Source organism: Anser brachyrhynchus, assembly GCF_964034855.1.
Source record: "Anser brachyrhynchus genome assembly, chromosome: Z".
Taxonomy (NCBI): Eukaryota; Metazoa; Chordata; class Aves; order Anseriformes; family Anatidae; genus Anser; species Anser brachyrhynchus.
In genome coordinates this window covers 31566602-31587585 of record NC_137697.1, presented here as the reverse complement: position 1 = coordinate 31587585, position 20984 = coordinate 31566602, and the positions used below count along the sequence as shown (strand labels likewise).

General features: G+C 36.8%; 1 protein-coding gene across 1 annotated transcript in view; it reads right to left on the bottom strand.

The window, feature by feature from the left end:
* Positions 1 to 6705: 6705 nt before the first annotated feature.
* LOC308185868 (uncharacterized protein) overlaps positions 6706 to 20984 on the bottom strand; it is a 254851-nt gene continuing 240572 nt past the window's right edge. The window contains exon 4 of the mRNA XM_080574510.1: positions 6706 to 13750. Within this exon, the coding sequence (XP_080430636.1) occupies positions 13726 to 13750 (25 nt within the window). The 3' untranslated portion in view covers positions 6706 to 13725. The remainder of the gene's footprint in view (positions 13751 to 20984) is intronic.

Here is a 20984-nt window from a genome sequence, read left to right as displayed (position 1 = left end):
CAGTGAGGGGCCTGGAGCATGGGGCAGAGTAGTAGCAAGGAGTCATCATGGTGATTGTTTTCATACTTTTTACAGTATTTGTTCCATTTGTTACCTAAGAAATGCCATTTGAGATGGATACTAATGTACATTCTTTGATATGGACTGCTGTCCTGGTTCCAGTTAGGACAGAGTTAAGTAGCTCATAGTAGCTGGTAGGGTGCTATGTTTTGGATTAGGATGAGAAGAGCGCTGATAACATGCTGATGTTTTAATTGTTGCAGAGCAACAATTAACACAACTAATGTTAACTAATGTTAACTAATGTTAACAATTAACAACTGCACACACTTTTAGGCATAATTAGTGGCTTATAAGGAGCAGTTTATCTGTGCAAATTTTCAGTGATGAAGGCACTGTGCTTTGCCAGGGCAAGGCGTCCAGCCAGACTCTGCGGCTACAATGGGGAAGGGAGCACAGCCTGACAAAGGTCTTGTCTTACCCTCGTTCCCCAAAATGGGCAACCCGAAGCCCACCTGCGTGCAGGTGTACACATGATGTGCTAGCAAGAGTCCCTTAAGGCCGGCGGCTGGCTCAGAGCAAGATGAGTAGCTGACTGCCACGGAGTCGCCAGCGGTGCGGCAGCCCCCTCTAGGGTATGTCGAGACGATCAGGCAGAGAACAGCAGCAAGACGGGAAACAACTTGCAGAGGAGGGCAGGGAGAAAAAATAAAGGACTAGCACAGAAAGTCCCTCAGTCCCTCAAGGTCCTTCGGGACACAAAAAGGCTCACTCCAGTCGAGGGGTGCACCCTTAGGCATGCTGACAGTCAAGTTCCACTGCCACCACCAAACGTACCAGTGGGCCCCTGGGACAAGGTGGTTACACTCTGAAGATGAGATCTCCTCCAGATTGGGGAGCAGAAGTGGAACAAGCAATAGATGACAGTATGCCTGCCATCAAGAATGTGAAATAATTTTATTAATTTAATTTTACTCTACTAGGTTAGTCCCAACTGTTTGAAATGAGTAGCAAGCTTCTGTGCTAGCCCAGGTGTCTTTCTCTATAAGATTAGTTCTTTTTCTTTTCCAGGTGAAAATAGCAGAAGTGTCCAAGATACAAAGTGGACAGTATAACTGCTATAATGCGCTCCTTAATGAGCTCTTTTCTTCAATCGTTGTCCTCTCTCAAAGAATTCAGGAATTCAGAAGAGATGGTGAAGTGCCCTGGAAAAAACATCTGTCCCCTGATGTGGGAGGCTAGCAAAAATAACAGCTGGGAGCATGTCATTTTGAAAAAGAGTTTCAGTGGCAATTTTCAGTGCTCAGATTAGCCTGTGTTTCACAAGGCTGCTGCTTTCTAAACAGCACTGAGCAACAGAAATATCACATGGTCCTCTGGTTAACATGCTTCTTGTTGCATTGTTAGTTCAGTGGCTGTGTTTCTAATTAAAAGATTGCTTCTGTGAATAACAATGTGAAATATTACTATGTGCCACCTTACTAATCTTTCAATATAGGCTATTCACTTTGTTCACAAAAATTGTTGGTATCTAGGGAAAATATAACTGTGTTAGATTCTCAGTATGGCCCTACTGATTACATTTCTTCAATTGGGTGATACTTGAAATATTTTTATTTTCAAAAACTGAATGAGCAAGGTGCTCACACATTTTTATATGGAAAAGTAAAATATGCAAGGTGCTCACACAAGTGAAAGAACTTATTTAGGTCCTTTGAATCTACTCAAGCCTGCTTAGGAAGGATATAAAAACTGTCGTTCTTCAGCAACATAATGATACTTAATGCTGTAATATGCAATGGGCCAGATTAGGCCTTCAGATGAATTTACAGCTTCAAGTGAAGTCAATAGCCATACGAGTCCTGCAAACAGATTTTGTCCCTGCCAACAGAAGTGGTTTTCCTGCTTATACATCCTCCTTTGCTGAAGAACTAAAAACACAAAAATGCTTGTAGAAGATCAGAAAAAGCCTTTCTCGTGGACATTCTGTCAACTCTGATAACTTATAACTTACATGCTGCAATTCACTTGAGAGCTGAGCACTGCATATCAAAAGCCATCTGAAGCAGAACACTTTTTGGTCTCTGTCTGCAATGCCCAACACAAAGGACTGCAAGTTTACAGCTTGTAAGCATTAACTGTGAACAATAATTATACTGTTAGTTTAGAAGTTCTCACAAAAAGTCTTTTACTTTCTGTTACACTTTATTCTTCTTTGCTGAGAAGAACAAAACCAAAAAAGCAAACCAAAAATAAATGTATACAGAGAAAATTCAATATAATCCTACCAAATCAATTTAAAAACTTCACAATTAATTCTGTGATAATGCCAATGCACAAGTTCGTTGTCATAAGATAATGGTTTCCTGTGGCTTGCTTAGTGTTGTAGGACAGGATGCTTGTGTGCACAGCAGAAGACAAAGATATTGTCATGGTGATCAATTAAAATAACTCTGTTTCTCTTATAACATACGACAGATGCAGATAAAGACATTATTATCACATGTTGTTAATGCTGATACTGTAGAAGAATCACTTTTGCTAATGGCCTTTGGGACTATGCAGACCATGCATGGGTGACAGGCAAGAAGGCAGCAGAAATGAGTTTGGGACAAAGTGAAAGTTCAGCGTGTGGGTGCATGGGGGCAGCACCAGCAAGGGGCAAGAAGAAAAAAAAAAAACATCTCTTGTAAAACCATAGCTTTGGGTGGCCCCTGTATTTCAACCAGCATGATAATACTCTTCTTTGTCCCACTTTTCAGCCACAGGTCCCAGATGCCCTATCTAGATCTGTAAAATCCCTCAGCTGCTGCCATCTAGATTCTGTTTCTGTGTTGAGTAAAATGCTTGTTTTGATGCCTAAGTGATAAACACATTTTAGCGTTTATCTGAATAGCTGAAATTTATGTGAGACCAAATCAAGCTGTAACTGTAAGCACCAGCTTACAACACATGTTGAATCTAGTATTTTAAAATATCTACATGTATTTCACTTTCAATACCATTTTTATAATTTGAATGAATCATAACAATGTGTGGTACCAAGTGATCAATCAGGTATAACATAACTATGAAAGTAAATACATCAATAATTTAATTTGATAATATTTGTTCAGAACGCTCAAGTGTACTAAAAATAACAAAGTATATATTTTTAAGTTACTGAAGATGCCCATTTTTTAACCATGAAAATTCCTATCTCCAGGCCTCATTCCATCTCCCTTAGTTATTTCTGTTATCATGGTTAGGAGGTATATTTTTTTTTTTCTACTCACAGAACAGACCAGAAAGTCTCTAATACCCCTTCCCCTTCGCCTTTCCCTTTTCTCTCTCTCTCTTTTTTTTTTTGCGGTGGGGGTTGTGGGGAAGGTGGTCAGAGAAAGTAGGAGGAAAAGCAGGACAGCATGTTTTAATTTTCTGATGAGATAGAAATATCCTGGAATCAATAGCCTAAGATTTTCCAAAATGACATTATACCTTTTGGGGGTAGAAAAAAATCCAAAGTCCATCTTGTGTGGTGTTGCCAAAGATACTCAGTTACAAATAAAAGAAACCAAGATAAAGTTCAAATTGCCATTTATTGTTTTTATTTGCAGTATTTTATTTTACTTTTTTTTTTTTTTTGCTAGTTTGCAGCGGAACACGTTCATGCTTTATAGGTTTTATTGTTTTTATAGATCACTTTGCCACATCTTACAAACCACAACTTAAGTAATGTTGCATCGCAAAATATTCCCATAGTACCCATGCTGAGTTTTGTGTTGTATGGATTTTTTTTTTTTTTTCCTTAAGCATGGGAGAGTTTGCTTCAGCATCCCCATCACAATTCCATCTCCTGTCATCATCTCTTGGGCAGAATCATTTCAATGCAATATTGCAGGCTGACTCTTTTCTACAGCCTAAACAGAAACAAGACCCTCAGCAATGTCAGACATAGAAGACAGGCCTGGTCTTTAGTTTTTGAATACTTCACCTAAAAAAATGACTAAAACAATTCAGCTACCAAAATGCTAAGGTATATAAAAGTAGGAGATTCTCAGGTTTCTCTGAAAAGTCATGTTCAACAAAATGGCTGTCTCACACTGCTTGTTGGTGCTTTTTTGAATAACGTGTTACAAAAGACTGTACTTATCAAACAAAATGGAGTGTATTTGTGGTTGTCATGGTCCCAGTATATTTAGAAACTGAATCTATTATCACAAGGCATTGTGTCAGTCACTGCATATTTCTTTGGCGGTAGGAAGAAAAACGTTTGTTTGTTTGTTTGTTTTTCCCATTCAAAAGACAGAATGAAGGTAGGGATACAAGATAGAAACAAGAGCATGATTTTTATCATCTGTCTGGGTCACCGGACAGTTGGAGACCTGTCACAGGTTCAGACTAGACAGATTCACCTACCTCGCATTCCCCCAAATAACACAAACAATAAAGTAAAAAAAACAACAACAATCAAAAAAAAAGAAACCAAACCTAGACCTGTGTGCCCCAGAATGAGAGTTAAAAGGCATTGATAGCTGTAAATTTAGGCTTTCTGTTGGCAAGCAAATAACGGTAAGTACAATTTTCTGAATATAGACCTTGTTTTGTCTGGATATTTCAACAATTTGATACCACTTAAACTGTCTCTTCTTGACTGCCCTCTAGACAGATATGCCAAGTGGAAGTGAAGCAGCAACAAGGCCCAGTGAGCAACAGAGATTGTTCTCTGGCTGGAGAATACTAGAAAGACGGCTGAACTCCAAGACTTCTCCATAGAAGACAAAATAGCCTGCAATGAAGAAGAACTTTGGCCTCTCGTATTCAAAGAAAGTAAGTCTGATAGACATGGAAAGCCAGAGTCTGAACAGCAGGAAATAAGGGGAATTATAACACAAACTGCGAGGCCTAAGACTACAGGCTAAAGGCAAAGGTTATATATATATATATATATATATATATATATATATATATACACATATATACATATATATATATATACTTTTTTTTTTGTAAGCTGCAACCAGAGATCAACCTGTCCTCCAATCCAGGTTTTAATGATCATGCTGCTACAGACAAACTTAGCTGAAATCTCAGAGAAAACAGTTCTTGTTAATTAATGACTCAAAAAATACTACAAAAATATGGGAAATGGTTGACAGGAGGCTCCTCAGTTTTATATGACTAGATAGCTAAATACAACTGTTTAGCCTGCTGATGGTGTTTAGATCAAAGCAGTGATTTTCAGAAAAGAAATATGCAGTGTAAACTTTTTGCAAATGCTATTCTGCTTTTCTGCATATTTTGTTAAGCTCACAAGACCCTCAAAGAAAGAGCCTTATTCTCCTCTTGGCTGATAGTGACACAAATTTATTGGGTTTCACAAAATACAGGGAGCCTGTGCTCCTTGCTGGCCAGCAGGAACTGAGATCTGAGAGTACACACTTAGGGAATGAGATCCTGTTCACAATATGCAACTGGTTTTAATAGAAACGAGATATTTACTGCTCACAGGATCTGCAGTTCCTGGGTGTATTATTCATTTTTTAAAGTCTACAAAATATCAGTGGGGGATCCATATCTACATATGGGATAAGATAATCTACGTGTTTTATCTTCTCTTTGCCACTATAAGGAAAGCACAAAAGTTAAATATGCCTATCATGAGGGGTATATGTTAATCTTACCAGTGTGACTGGTAACAGGTAGAGACAATGGGATGTTCTTCTACTTCTATTTGATCAATATGAACTTGTTATTCTAGATAGTATACTTCCTGTTCACTGCTTCCAACAGCTGAAAATATTTAAGTTTATTATTCAGGTGTTAACCAAGGCAGAATGACTCTCCAAAATAATTGCCACATTACTCCAGACTTTCATTTTGTCTTCCCGAAGAGTCCAAGGAAGGAAAGGGAAAAAGGAACAAGGAGGAAAAGTTTTAAAACTCAGACTGGAGAGCCAGGTAAGCCGTATTTTTCAGGCTTCTGAATGAAAGCAATTCTTTTCAATCCAAGTACTTTCTAGCTGTTTCAAAGACATCTGCAGGTGATGTATTACAGCTGTCAATGGAGATAAAATTTCTCAGTGTTATTCAGTACTATATTCTGTCTCTGATGATCTAGTGGGAATTAGCATATGCAGAGCTTCTTTAAATGGTTGGTAACTTTCCCACCTCATGACCACTCACATCCTATAGTTTCAGATTTATTTTAAATGACAATTTATGCGTTAAATTGACATGATCTGCACCTTAAGGAATATTCATAATTTAATGCCTACTAATAATTTAATGCCTATTCATAATTTAATGCCTACTCAGAAGGAAAATTCTGGTTGACAGGATACTTATGAGAAAATTTTTTTAAAATCTTCTGAAAAGGTTTGAAATGTCAGTCACACACGCATTGTAGCAGTACATATATCTTTAAAATTAAAGAAAGCAAAGGACAGGTGTACTGACCATCTAAACAATTTGGCATTAAACATTGTGACAAAAAATGTGGAAATATCCAGAAAAAAACTTAAAAAATAAAGAATTCCCATGACTTTGACAATATACAAGCCACAAATAGCATCAATTTAATACTGTTGCACACCAGAATTATGAAATCATAGACTAGTATTTTAGTTAGAATACTAATTTTAGGGTGAACACCCTCTCCCAATGCTTACAGGTCTTCCTTTGTTCCTCTGTTGTGACAATTCTAAGGAAGTGTCCAAGGCTAGATTGTCTTTTTTTTTTTTTTTTTTCCTTTCCATTTGTCACAATTCCACAGAGTCTCTTATCAATCTTATGGGAAAAAAAGAAAAAAAAAATGTTATTTAATAAATGTATCCATTTATCATTAGGTGGAATCTTTAATCTAACCACTTTCTTATTACCTTATTTTCCTTACAAATTTTACTGTGTTTCAATTTATGGAGTTGCCCTTTTACATTTTTTTTTCAAGTACAGAAGAATCAAGGTAGTTGAGGAGGGAAGGGTGTTGTGGGGGCAGAGAGTATGAGGATAAAAGAGAGGCATGACCGGACCCACTGACCCCTTGCAGCCCCTTGCCCCCTGACTGACCCAGCTTGGCTCTCCTCCTCCTCTTGCATCTTCCAGAACCCTCTCAGCTGCTACAAGATAATCAAATTTTGCTGACCTAAGAAGAATAAAATCATTCTGTCTCTGTCCATGAGGGATGGAGGAGAGAGAAGAGAGGGTTTTGCTTTCACTGCTGAGAAGTCTGGAGCTGGCTCTGGAAATAGTCATAAAATTTATAAAACACTAATACAATGCACACATTCCTGCATATTTGAAAGAGAGGGAAAAACATGTGAAAAGCAAGGGATTTGACTCTCCAGACCCTCCATATGTGGAATTTCCATCCACATCGTTTGGAGTTCAGTATGTGAAAAGGCTTGCAGAAGCAAATCCAAAAGGATATGTAAAACCAGTAAAGATAGATATATATTTTTTCATGTGAAACCTGAAGCATTTAGCTTACTTCACAGAACAGAGAGAGCTACCCTGAAGGCTTCTTCTGTAAGTGTGATTTGACTTTAATCAAATTAGTGGCTGAAGAACTACAAAAGCAGAAATGTCATTTAATTTAAATACAGCACTCCCCATCTAAAATCCATTTTTTCCTATCCCCACCACAAAAAAATCCTCCCAAGGAAAATGTAAAATGCTTTTCTGAAGATGGTAGAGATTTACAGTTTACCACAATGCAGTCATTTATTAAGCAAGGAAAGCAATGTTTTTGCAAAAAGTAATACAATATGTGGTGGAAGCTGCAAAAGACATTAAGTCAAATTTAGAAAGTCTAAACTTGTGAATTCCAGGCACAGTTGTGTAATATTGCCCAAAATAGTTCCGGCACACTAACAGAATGGACACAGAATTTATTTATTTATATGCATGTGGAAAATTTCTTTCAGTAAATTTCTATTCAATTTTACAAGATCAGAACTCGATATGTGAGATATACCAATGAAGAAAATTATTAAAGGCCACTAAAATCAATACATTGCTATGATTTTTTGTCACAGTTTCAAGGATCAGGAAATGCATATTACAAAGGCAATGAAGAGTAGCTGAACCATAAAGTCTTTGAAAGAGTGTAACTATTTTCAGTTGTATTTGGAAGATTAATGGCAGGAACAGGGAGATTTCATATATTACATGCAACTACAAAGTCCAAGAAAACAGACCTAAGTATAATTCAGCATAACATAATATAAGATAACATCATATTATAAAGGACCCTGCGAGGCTGGAGCAAGGAGAAATGTATATAGTATATAGGAATATATCAGTAAGAAAACACAAGAATATATCAATGAAACATATCTTCACCAGAAATGTTGTGCTGAAACACATTGTAATAGTGGCCAGTTGAAACTTTAGTTCTGCTAGTTTATCTCAAGGGAGGGTCAGGAGCTTGGACTCTCAAAATTCTGCTAGGGAGGAGAATTCCTGCCACCCAGACCTAAGCACTGAAGAGTGTACATTTGTGAAAACCTGACACTGCAGGGCAACCCTACCAGGCACGCTGCCTCACGTAGGGACCTCTCACCTGTCCCAGAGCAGGTTGCAAAGGGAAATGTGTGGAAAGCAAGGTATCCAAGCTTGATTTTGTGAATTTTCTAAATAAAACATTTATAATTCAAGACAAAATACATTAGTTTTTTTTTTTTTTTTTTTTTTTCTATAAGGAAATACAGCAGCTTTATCAAGATGTTCCAAAATGTAAAGTTTAAAAAAAGTTTTAAAAAATTTCCTGAAGTCTTTCTAACTACCTTATCAGTGCAATTCTGAGCAGCAGTACACTCAGACATGAACAATTCTGAGCAGCAGTATGCTCACACATGGTGCTGAAGGAAAAGACTCTTACCTAATAGTTTTGGCAAATTTTTCTCCTTTGGCACCACAGAATTTTGTGGGTGCCATTTACTTCATTGTGTCATATAATCTCTACTATGGAAGTTACATGCAAGACATGCCATAACATTTGTGAAATTCATCTCCTACTTTCAATAGGTAAATCTCTTCTTGCATTTTTTGCCCACACATGGTGTTGTAAAACCATAAATAGAAAACAGCACCCACTCTGCTCTTCCTGAAAACTTTAAAAAATTATGACAGATTAAGTGTCATGTATATTTCATTGTTTGTATCAGCTTTGAAGTGCCTTTTATCATTTGAAATATGGAAGTCCTTGCCTTCTGAGGAAAATGTGTATGAGCTTCTTTCCCATACCGAATGGGGACTTCCGGTACCTAAAGGGGGCCTACAAAAAGCAGGAGAGGAGCTCTTTATCAGGGAGTGTAGTGATAGAACAAAGAGTAATGGTTTTAAACTAAAAAAAGAGGAGATTTAGATTAGATATTAGGAAGGAATTCATTTTGATGAGGGTGGTGAGGCACTGGAACAGGTTGTCTAGAGAGAAGCTGTGGATGCCCCATCCCTGAAAGTGTTCAAGGCCAGGCTGGATGGTGCTTTGTGCAACCTGGTCTAGTGGGTGGAGTCCTTGCCCATGAAAGGAGTTTGGAATTAGATGATCTTTAAGGTCCCTTCCAACCCAAACCATTCAATGATTCTGTGATTCTTTGACATATTGAGACCAGTTTATATCTGTCACAGAGGAAAATGATATATTCATGTCCCTGGGTAATCCATTCACTACTTTGAAGGTCTAAAGTCCTCCAATGACTTTCACAAATACAGATAATGCTTCTGCATGTTGTGTTTCATGTCCCGTGATTCAGCTTATAGATATGAAAAAAACAACTGTCACTTATATACACATACGGTGATCAGTGCAGCTTACTTTCTCATATTTATATTAGTTCAACCATTAATTTGAGATCACATTTTCTCTTGCAAATTGTGTAATGGAGTTTGATGTGCTTTATTCCATACCAGTTCCATCTACTTTAGTAATCCTTGCTTATCCTGACCTGGAGCTCCACTGGTATGAACATCAAAAAACAGTGACATACAGTATGCTCAGAAACCATATTTTAATACAATAGTGTATATCTAATCATCTTCATATAGGGAGAAAAATAAGCAAATATTGTCCTGACAACAGAGAGTTATCCATTTCTTTTCAAAGTGGAATAGAAACTGAGAGTACTTCAACATTCTGCATTCAAATGTAAGTTTTGTGGTTTCCTGAGGTCAAAAATATCTACCTGCTTCTGTAAAAATTGTCTTGCTCTAAAATGTCAGCCTTGTGTAACTGAAAATATTTTTTTTAAAGATATGCTTATTCACTGCATATTAGACAATAACTCAGCTACATAGGTAAAACAATTTTAAAATGGGCATAATGAACCTGAGCAATGCAGTAGGTTTGTGCTTATTACACAGTATAGAGGTTCCACAGACCCAAATGCTAAAAGGCAACTCACCAGGAAGTATGGTATGATTCTGAATCTCACTTGTCATCAGTTAAATGTGATCCTATAGAAAAATTCTGAAATGGACCCAAAATTTCTGAAACAGCTAGCCTTATGTAGATTTTTTGCTACTGTCACTTTCTCACAAATTCTAGAAAGAAAAAAAAAAGGTTAGAAAAAAATATATGTAATCACTAGGAGACTCAAATGCTACACGCAGAGTAAGGAGAACATTTAAATAGGTCTGTTCTTGCAGCCTGGGGGATCCACAGGTTTTACTAAGATTGCAAAATTTTAATTAAACATTTGCCTGAAATAGAACGGATGCTATGACATAACTATAGGAATGTCATAATCCTTGATTTATAATAATTTTACGGAACTGCTAGCAGGAACTGTGGAAAATGCAAAAGCCAAAAACGATATGATGATTATATAGGTGTGTAACAGCCACATAGAAAAATACAGTGGTGAATTGAGATTCCCAGTGTTGTCTTTGATCATCTGGGTTGCTTTTTCCTGTGGAGATGGCCTTTCACTGGCAAAGCCAACAGACCACTGGTAAACTGCATGCCTGGGCAATACTTTGCCAACACCTTTGTAGTTTATCCTCATGTCCCCACTCTGAACACTGCATTTTGTTGTAGAACCTCCATCATGAGTCGCTTGCTTAGCCCAGCTGGTCTCCTGATACGTCTGTGTATTGCAACAGACTGTTCTGGAGAAGGCTGTCCTGAAATCCCTGCCAGCTTTCCCAAGTTCCTTGGCACTTCAGAGCTGCTTTCCATATGAACCCTCCTCACTTCCACAGGATGTCCAGATCAGCTCCCCTTGAGTGCAGGATCTGTACAGTGTAGCTCACAGGATCCACTTTCGGGCTGCTACAGCCAAAACCACAACATCACACCCCTGCACCTCATCATTTCTGCTTCTGGGCAGCAGATCCTCATCACTTAGGTGGACCCACCTCACCCTCAGAATCTGACCCGCAGACTTACTCAAGTTGCTTAAAGAAGACCTTGCCTATTTCTTCATCCAACCAGGTGGCCCATAGTGCACACCCACAACCAGGTCACCTTCACTATGCCTGGGGATGCCACAGAGTTGTATTGAGGCTGCCAGTGAATAGGATGGTTCTCATAAAAGTCAGGCATGCACACACAGTACTCTTTTCTTTATTACTATTATTATTATTTTAAGTGTAACTTCTTTTTGGAACTGCTTTCTGCTTTTAATAAATGTTATTTTAAGGAAGCTCTTCAGTTGTGGATTATCATTGTAATTAATCTGGAGGCAGTGGAAATGTAGAGCTCTTGACACTAACACAGACCAGCTGAGATGATACTGGTTATACAGGGAGACTGCAACCCACATTTTACATGAGACTGGGAAAATTACTGTTCTGTTCAGAGAGGCAGCTGGAAGTGGGACAGTTAACAGAAGTGCATGGAGATAGAGATATGGAAGGAGAGGCAGAAAGAAGCAAAGGCTCATGTTGCTCAGATGTCACAGCAACATGGCTCATCAAATGGCAGAACAGTATGCAAGGGAAGGTGATTCAAAATTCCCTTAAAAAGGTCAAGGTTAGTCCAATTTTAAAACCTTTAATCTTTTTGCCTCCCCTATAATCTTGCCTTGACATCCTGATTGCCCTTCTCCAAAGGGGAGGAATAGTATCTGCAGGCTTGGGGGCTGCAAAAAAAAAAAAAAAGTATCAGACTAAAAGGGAGGACGAAACCAGAGAATCATAGCACAGATTCCACTTGTATAGTCATCTAAAATTTTTTTTTTTTTTTTTATCTTTGTTTTTACTAGACTTTCTTTCCCGGAACCAAAGCAAAAATTTGAATGCCTGTTTAAACTGAGCAGAAAGTAATTTCTCTCCATGAAGCAATAAAACCACCATGAGGATTGGGTCTGTGGCCAGATTTGTTCCAGAAAATGTAACACCAGTTGGCCTTCAGGACACCAGAGAAACACCCTGGAAAAATTAGTAAAAGTGGGTTCCAGGAAGAACTAAGGAGCTGATACAGTTAGCCACCACCAAATAAGAAAGAGTTCATGTACAAGAATTTTATAAACATGACATGTTAGAGTCTGGAGTGAAGGCTGGATGGTTCAGTGACCCCAGAACAATACAAGCAGTAGTGTAACCAGATGACACTAGCTTGCCTTCTACCTATCCTTGAGCAAAGCTTTCTTCCCCTAAAATGTTTCCTGTCTTTTCTCAAAAGAAACATTAAAATTACTTTCCAATCAATAAAAAAAAGAAACGACTAATTTTAGTAAATCTCTGTATTTTCTGTGTGACTGATTGTAACAAGGAACTATTCAATACTACTGGATCCTGCTTGGCCTTCTTTTCCCCTTCTGTACAGGCCAGATTCCAAAATAGTTAAGTATCAAAATATTTCTTTAATACACAAGGTACTTATTTCAAACTGCTTTTTTTTATATACACATTACATATACGATGATTTCACATATCAATATCATTTGTTTCCTGTAAATGTTTATTTTATGTAAAGAATAGTCTTACTCTAGTTAATAAAATATGAGAGTAGCAGTGGGTAAGGAGTTTAGACGCTTGATTTGAGGAGACAAATCAATAATTGTCTGATAATAATATATATGTTACAGAGGTATTTCATTTCAGAAGAGGACAGAAAATTAGAAAATGGTTATTTTTCTGCTAGTAGTATTTTCCTTTTCTGGGAAGAATTATACACAGAAAACCAGTCAAGGGTACTTACTGCATATAATACAGTTGATGTTTACTTCAGTTTACACAGTCTACTACCTGAGATATCACTTCTTTTCTGTCTATTAGTGGGAAATTATTGTGCTGTTCCAGTTATTCATTGATAACTGTAAGAAAATTACTTTTAACTATAACTAATTTAAGATCGTTTGTAGTTGAAAAGTCAAATGAGATATTTTCCTTGAATAAATAAAGAGTAGTGCATGACTGTACAGGAACTTTGGGAGGTTGCACTGAAGTTAGGCTATGAAAGCAAAGCATCACTTACAATATGTTACAGATGAATGTAACAGCAGAGCTACAAGCTATGAGATGTGATTCGTTGTTTTTCTGTAACAGTCCAGAACAATTTAGGCAATTTTTTTTTCTAAAAGTACTTTTAATCATGCAGAATAGCAAGACATCAGTCCATTTGCAATGAAATAACGTAAACACATGTGCATATGTATTCGCCAGTCTGCCTTTACCTTCAGAATATGATTGCCAGAATAATAATAACAAAAACGTCTGCTTAGACATACAGTCGATTTCTCAGCAATTTTGTTCTGTTAGGAACATGTTCAAAGATTTTTTGGGTCAGAACAAAGGTCTTCACTACCTGACAGCCAAAAGCAGATGTCTAGGAAGGAAGATAAACACAGGAAAAAATGTAAGGATGCGTTACCTGAGCATGAGCTTAATCACTACTCAAAACAAATACTGATTATGAGTATTTACTACTATTTTTTTTATCAATAATTACATTTTCTTTATAAACCCCAGCAACATAACATCAAACAACACACTAAAACACACTAAAAATGTGCTTGAGCAGTAACTTTTCCATATCCAATCTGACCTTTTCAGCTAGACAATGGTCACAGAACTTGGTGGAAAACTCAAATTTTTAACCTTTTAATGAGGGAGCAATAACCAGAATATTTTCCAGTTTGAACACATATACTACAGATGGGACTAGCTCATTTAGTTGGCTTTGAATCAGAATTTCCTGACAGTTTGTATCTGGTATTCTGCTCTCTGCTTCTCTATATTTTTGATTTATTCCTTTGGATGTTGCAGCCCAGAACACTTCTTAAAGTTCCTATGCATGTATATGCATGTAATCATTTACAAATGCAAAAGCTGAAATAAAGACAAAAAAGAACTTGTTCATTTTAAATTAGACATTTAATTAGATGTTTGGCAGTGTCATTCTGTTTTAATATAGTTCCTACGGATGTGGTTTATGAAAAAAATGCATTTTATTTCTCAGCATTATAGAAAAGAGTTGAAAGCTTGTAATCGCCATATATCTTTACTCATAATGGGAAAGCAACTCATAAATAGCAGCAGAAAACCTGTCTATCTAAGAGCTGAGCTATAGCTGAAGTTTTAAGGGAAAACTAGTAAACTGTGTTTTAAGTAGCCTGGGTGTCAAGGAATGTATACTGTAAAAGAAAACCTCAAGGCCTGACTCTCAGCTGATGTAAATCAGACTAGTTGTTTTACAAACTGGTACAGGATTACACCAGTTGAAGACTGGCTCTCATTCTTGATCCTTAATTACTGGCTGCTCCAAAAGACAAAGTTATATGGGAAACAGGCTTCTTAGGAGACAAACTACAACATTTTTATTAATCACATGAATGCACAAATCAACTGGTCTTTGCTTACATTTAAATGAGAACATCATTACAGAGTGCAAGCAAGAGGTTTACACTTAGCCAAGTCACACCATAACTAATGTGAAATCCACTTTACTACAACACATATATCTTCCTTTCTAAACACGGATGACTATTATCCTTCAGCTTTGAGTGTGGCTGGCTGCTTAGCACCAAAGTTGCTCGAGTCTTTTGGGTAGCCCAGGGTACACAGCAACATTGCTCAATTTCAAGTGGCAATGATTTCACTTTCTCTTCTGAACTTCTTTACTGTTTTTGTATGACATACTGACCTACAATATGGCTCAATAAGTTTGGCAACCAATGAAGCCTACTGACCCCTGGGAGTTTAGTCCTTTTTGATGCCAGTACCAATGCCAATTTGTATGCAAAGAACAAACACTGAGAGTCACCTCCAAATTCTACAGGGAAAGCAGTAGCCAAGGAAACTCTCCTATTTTTAAGGCTCTACTGCACCCTTCAAGCCTGAGACATAGTGGTTATAAAGTGAGTTGCAGCCAGCTTCAAAAAGAGGTAGCAGGTAGAAAATTTTTTTTGTTATATATATATTTTATTCCAATTAAATTTTTATTTTCAAAAATAAAAATACTTTTCAATAATCAGGAGACTTGCTATCACTTGAAGTATCTTTGCTTGTCTCTCAAAATCTGGATATTACAGAGTTTCTCTTCCAATTTTTAAAGAAAATTTAGTTTTACTGAAGATTAATACATTCACAACCCAGCACACCACAGTTCTCTAAATATAAAACAAATGTCAATGTCTTCACGTGAAGATGCTCTCTGCTTTCAGCTGTTGGGAGGATGGGTCAAGTTATGCCTTCTTGACCCCCCCCAAAAATGTTCCACTTACTTCAATGTATGTAACTTTTCACTCCATCTTGGACTGCCTCTCTATCAAACTAATTGGTTGCTGGCCAATTTGCTTAGACTTCAGGGATGCTGACTGATTTCATATCTCATTTTAACGTAATTAAGAACTGCCTGTATACGTGGAAGAAATCCATAACGTGTCATTGAAAATGTTATTTTTTTCTGTCCTTTAAAAATTTTCTGGTTTATATTAGAGAAAGAATCTTAAGTGAAACTTAATCAAATTATTGACTGAGTTCATTCCTTGTTGAATAATTCAGATCCTTCATATTAATTCCATTGAAGCCCACTGGTGTAATGCCTAACAAATTCAGTTAAAATAAATTTTAATATGTTGTATACATACTAATATAAAATACTAATGAAAGCAACAGAAAGGCAATACTGTAAATAAATGAATACTCTAAGAAATTATGTTGCTCCATGCCTTGCGTTAATAGATAATTAACAAAAGACCATGCTAATGATACTGTTACTTCCAAGAGGTTATTGACATATCTTTTCCAGTTTCTCAGATCAGAGTTCAAAGAAATTTGTTTTTGTTGTTGTTGTTGTATTATTTTTTTTGTTTGTTTGTTTGGTCAGTTTGTTTTTTAATCGCATGGTTCAGGAAGCTCTGCTAGCCACGTTACTTCCCTCATGGCCCATAGGGCATGATAACCATAGGCTCCTTGGAAATACACATTGTCTGTGGATTTAAAACTGTTTCTCACTAGATTCTTTTGCAAGTATTTCTTCTGTAGTCAGATTAGGTAGATCTGCTCTTGCTGAGTACTGAGCAAGGCAGAAAATATCACCTATACAGAAGGTCAAAAAGGGACAGACTCCTTCATACCAGACTATCTGAAACTAAATATTGTCTGAGCGAATGTATACATATCATTATGTCATTTCTGAGTCATTTTCAGCCCATGTTTAGGATTTCAGATGCTTTTGAATGACTCTAGAATACATTACACAGAGTTTGTTGTATTAGTTTAAAATAGTTAATTTTAGAATATATTCGAAGTGAATTTTGTGTATAGCAGTAGTAATTTAAAATTCCCTGGTTTGATTTATGTAAGATCTGTACAACTGATGCCCTTGTCTAAATTTTGGGAAAATGAAGGAAACTTAGGTAAAAGTAACAATAGCCTCTAAATATTAATATTACAAAAGAGGCCAGTAATGAAAGAAATCCATATGTTTCCAACCTGTCCAAAATTTTTCCTGTATTACATAAAAATTATCAGTTTTATGGAACACAAGTGTATCCTTCAGTCTCAGAAAGAGGGAAAACAAGCTCTTAAGTAAAATGCAGGGAGTTTATGAGAAAAAGGGATGTGTCAACAACGAGCTTTTGGAGGATAATATTAAAGAACATGATCAAAACCACTGATAACTCCTCCACTGGAAGGTCAGGAGACTCACAGTGGCTGAAATTTTGATCACGTGTGATGCCACCAGTAGTCGATCTGTAATGTTGTCTCTAACCATCAGCAAGACTAAGGACTGAAGAACTGTGAACATATAATAACCCTCTTAAACCTGAGAAATGGCACCTGAGTGGTCATTTGCCTTGATGTGCTCTAACTTTTCTCCAGAAATCAAAAGGTATTTTCACTAACGTCATCAGAAACATAGATCAAGTTTAACATTGCATAAAATGTAACATGTAGACTTGTATAAGCAGTGAGGTAGCTCTAGGTCTGCAGTCTGAACAACTGGGTAGTATTCCTGGCTTGATATGTTTCTTCAAACCATATAATCTCTCTACGCTTCAGTTTCTCTTCTTAAATAATAACAAAATTACCCATTTTGTTTCATAAGAAGCTAAAATATTTTTACGTCAGTTCGAGGATCCTTAGCATAAAAAGCACATGAACTTGAATTCTCATACAGAACACAGAGAATATATTAGGAGAGTAACATGAGTCAAGATGAGCAGTAGACCTGTAAAGGAACTAGAGATATAAGCTATATAAGGTTGAGAGAAATAAATACAGAGTCGATGAGGCCAGCACTGTTCTCTAGAAAGGTGTTTCTGCCCAATGTTTTCTAGCACATTACAGTCTTGTGGATCTTTTCTCATTAGATACTGTGTTCAGCTTTGGACCCCTCAGTACAAGAAGGACATTGAGGCCCTGGAACGTGTCCAAAGAAGGGCTACGAAGCTGGTGAAGAGCCTGGAACACAAGTTCTATGAAGAGTGGATGAGAGAACTCGGGTTCTTTAGTCTGGAGAAGAGGAGGTTCAGGGGAGACCTTATTGCTCTCTACAGCTACCTGATAGGAAGGTGTGGGGAGCTGGGGGTTGGCCTCTTCTCGCAGATAACTAGTGATAGGACTAGATGGAATGGCCTCAAGTTGTGTAAGGGGAGGTTCAGGTTGGAAAATAGGACAACTTTCTTAGAAAGAGTAGTCAGGCATTGGAATGGGTTGCCCAGGGGGGTGGTAGAGTCACCGTTCCTGGGGGTGTTTAAGAAAAGGTTGGATGTGGTGCTTAGGGACATGGTTTAGTGGCATTAGGGGGATATTGGCTTTAGGGGGATGGTTGGACCAGATGATCTTAGAGGTCTTTTCCAACCCTAGTAATTCTATGATTCTATGATTCTATATCCTCTCTACAGTTGCCTACAATTACAGGGGAAGAGCCTGATAACTCCAAAGATTATTCTGGACCTGGTTCCAAATATGCACTAATTCTGTGTTTTGAATGTACCAGATAAGGAAAAAAAAATCTGTTCTGCATCTACATTGGCTGGCCTTAAGGAAAGCATTCAACCATGACATGTATGCCGTAAGAGCTGGAACAGTTATTTCTGTTGAATCATATAATGTTTAACAGATATTCCCTTGCTTATGGGGTTATTCCTGACTTCCTTACTTGTTTAAAATGTATGGATTCTAGTTACTAGTATGAGGAAAATGAATAATCAGGAAGGTAAAGAAAAACCTGTTGTAACAGCAAAGCAGGTGTAGATCTTTACATGCCCTTGAGTGTTTGATTAGAAATGTGATTGCTTTTATTTGAAGCTTGTGAACGAAGTCCCATTATGACCAGGATCCTTCAGCAGTTTTGTAAAGTATAAAAAGATTTGAGTGTGTGTGCATAGAGGTGTTCTGCATACATATATGTGGGGGAAAACTTGAGTTTAGATACTTTCTAACACCTTACATGTAAATCTATGCAAACTTATGAATTTTGTGATTTTATTTTGGAGATTTTTTTTTCCCTTTCTACACTAAGATACCTATCTTACTAGGCATAATTTTCTCTTTTTAAAATGAAAAATGTGTACTTTTTATGCTTGCTTAGTTCCTGTCTTGAGAATCAAATCAACCTTATCATGTAATAAGAACCAATCTGTCACAGACTTCCAGAAGGCAGAGAGACTCGTCTAGTGTCGCAAGGACTGAACACTTTTTAAGTTCAGTGGCTTACCACACTACCTCTGAAATGACAGAAAAACTGTATCTCCCAAATACGATAGAAGTGTGATTGATTTTATGCTGGTAAAGGTGTGCCCACAGGGTACTCATAAATACACTAAATAGGTCACATATGTAAGGAATAACATTGGTTTCTTTAAATCCTGGGGGAAAGGGAGGGAGAGGTTATATTTTACATATGTATACCATTGCTATACAGTTTCATTTGGTCTCAGATGCTAATATATTGTGCTTACATGAATGCCTAAAATGTAACATCCAAAAATGTATGAATATTAAAAACAAACAACAACAACAAATTTATTTGAAAGCTTAGATATAAGTACCGTAGTTATATTTCTTTTACATATACTTAAATGATGTGATATCACTGCTTCAGCAAAAATGATACATTTAGATATTTCAAAGTTAAGTTTGTGTATGTGATTCTTCTAACCTCTATTACAGCATGACATCCAAGGATAATCAGAGTGTCTGACATATGTAGAACTGTTGATCATTTTAGCAAATTCTTGTGTAGTTCTACTCCTTTTTTTATTATTATTGATATTTTAAGAAGATAGTAACCTTTAGTTTTCTTAAAATAATTTACAACGTAGAGGTAAACTATACAAAGAAATTTATGCCACAGAAGTCAGAAGGAGGTATGCCTTCACATTTTAGCCATTTGTTTTTAATGGTATCTTGGTCTATACCTGTCATGACCTGGATGCTTTCTCTTAAGTGCATAAGGTCTGCATAAGGTGCAGCAAGGTGCTGAAGGTGAGATCCTCAGCTGGAGTAAATCAGTAAGTCCCACTGACTTATTAAAATTATGCAAGTTAATACTGCTGAAGATCTGTCCTCTTATCTTTTGATTCTCAGAGAAAATTAAGCACAACTTCTGCTCCATGTAATTATATCAAAAGAATACTGTGTTAGAAGAACTGGTTAAAATAAAGAATAATTTGCTGTAGTTTGTTCTGTGTGTATGTTTCTGAAGGCAAATGTTGACTCTAACTGGACTGGTAAGCAATTTTACCACTTATTCAACCTCCTTGGACTACAGCAGATTTGGGAAAGTCCAAAGAAAAATATATGGGGTAAGATATAGAACAGATTTACGTTAAGTCTATGTAAATTCATACAATGTGAACTTTCTTTTGAAACCACCTTCACATGACAGTATTTCATATTTTCCATGATGTAATATATTTTGGATGAATAATACTGAACCTGGAAAAGGTTCAGAAAGAGACTAAGGGAGAAAGCTGACTGACAAAACTTCAGGGAATTGCTTGAGCTATTTACAAAATCTGAAACTCAAATCTCCCAGTACACACAGCTCTAGTGAATCCCAGATTTTCCAATGTTAATGTTCAGTCAGCTCTTTATACCTTAGACTAGCATACAGAAGAATCACAGAGAGTATATTCAGCATTGCAACTCTTCAGTTTCCTTTTATATTTTTCTTCTATTGTAGAGTTTTTTGTTTGTTTATTTGTTTTTTTATAATGAGCATAATTGGAAGTATTTTGGCAAAGAAACTGATTAAGTGTTCCATTTAATAGTATCATGGCAAAGAATGTTTTCTTCAAAACAAGGCTGTTGCTTCATTTCTGACCAAAGGAATTTTGTCAGATTTTTATTTTTATTTTTATTTTATTTTTATTTTTTAGTTTTACTTTTAGTTTTATTTGTACATGTACAACCTGTTTTGAATCAAATAATATCAAATTAAATAATGTAATTAATGTGAAATGGGGTAGCTTCTGTGAGGAGTCCAGAAGCTTCCCCATGTTAAATCAGAGACCATTTCAGGTGGCTCTAGAGGGACCTGCTGCTGGCCAGAGCTGAGCTAGTGATTGACACTGGCTGGGCCTCTGTGAGAGCAAATTTAAGAAAGG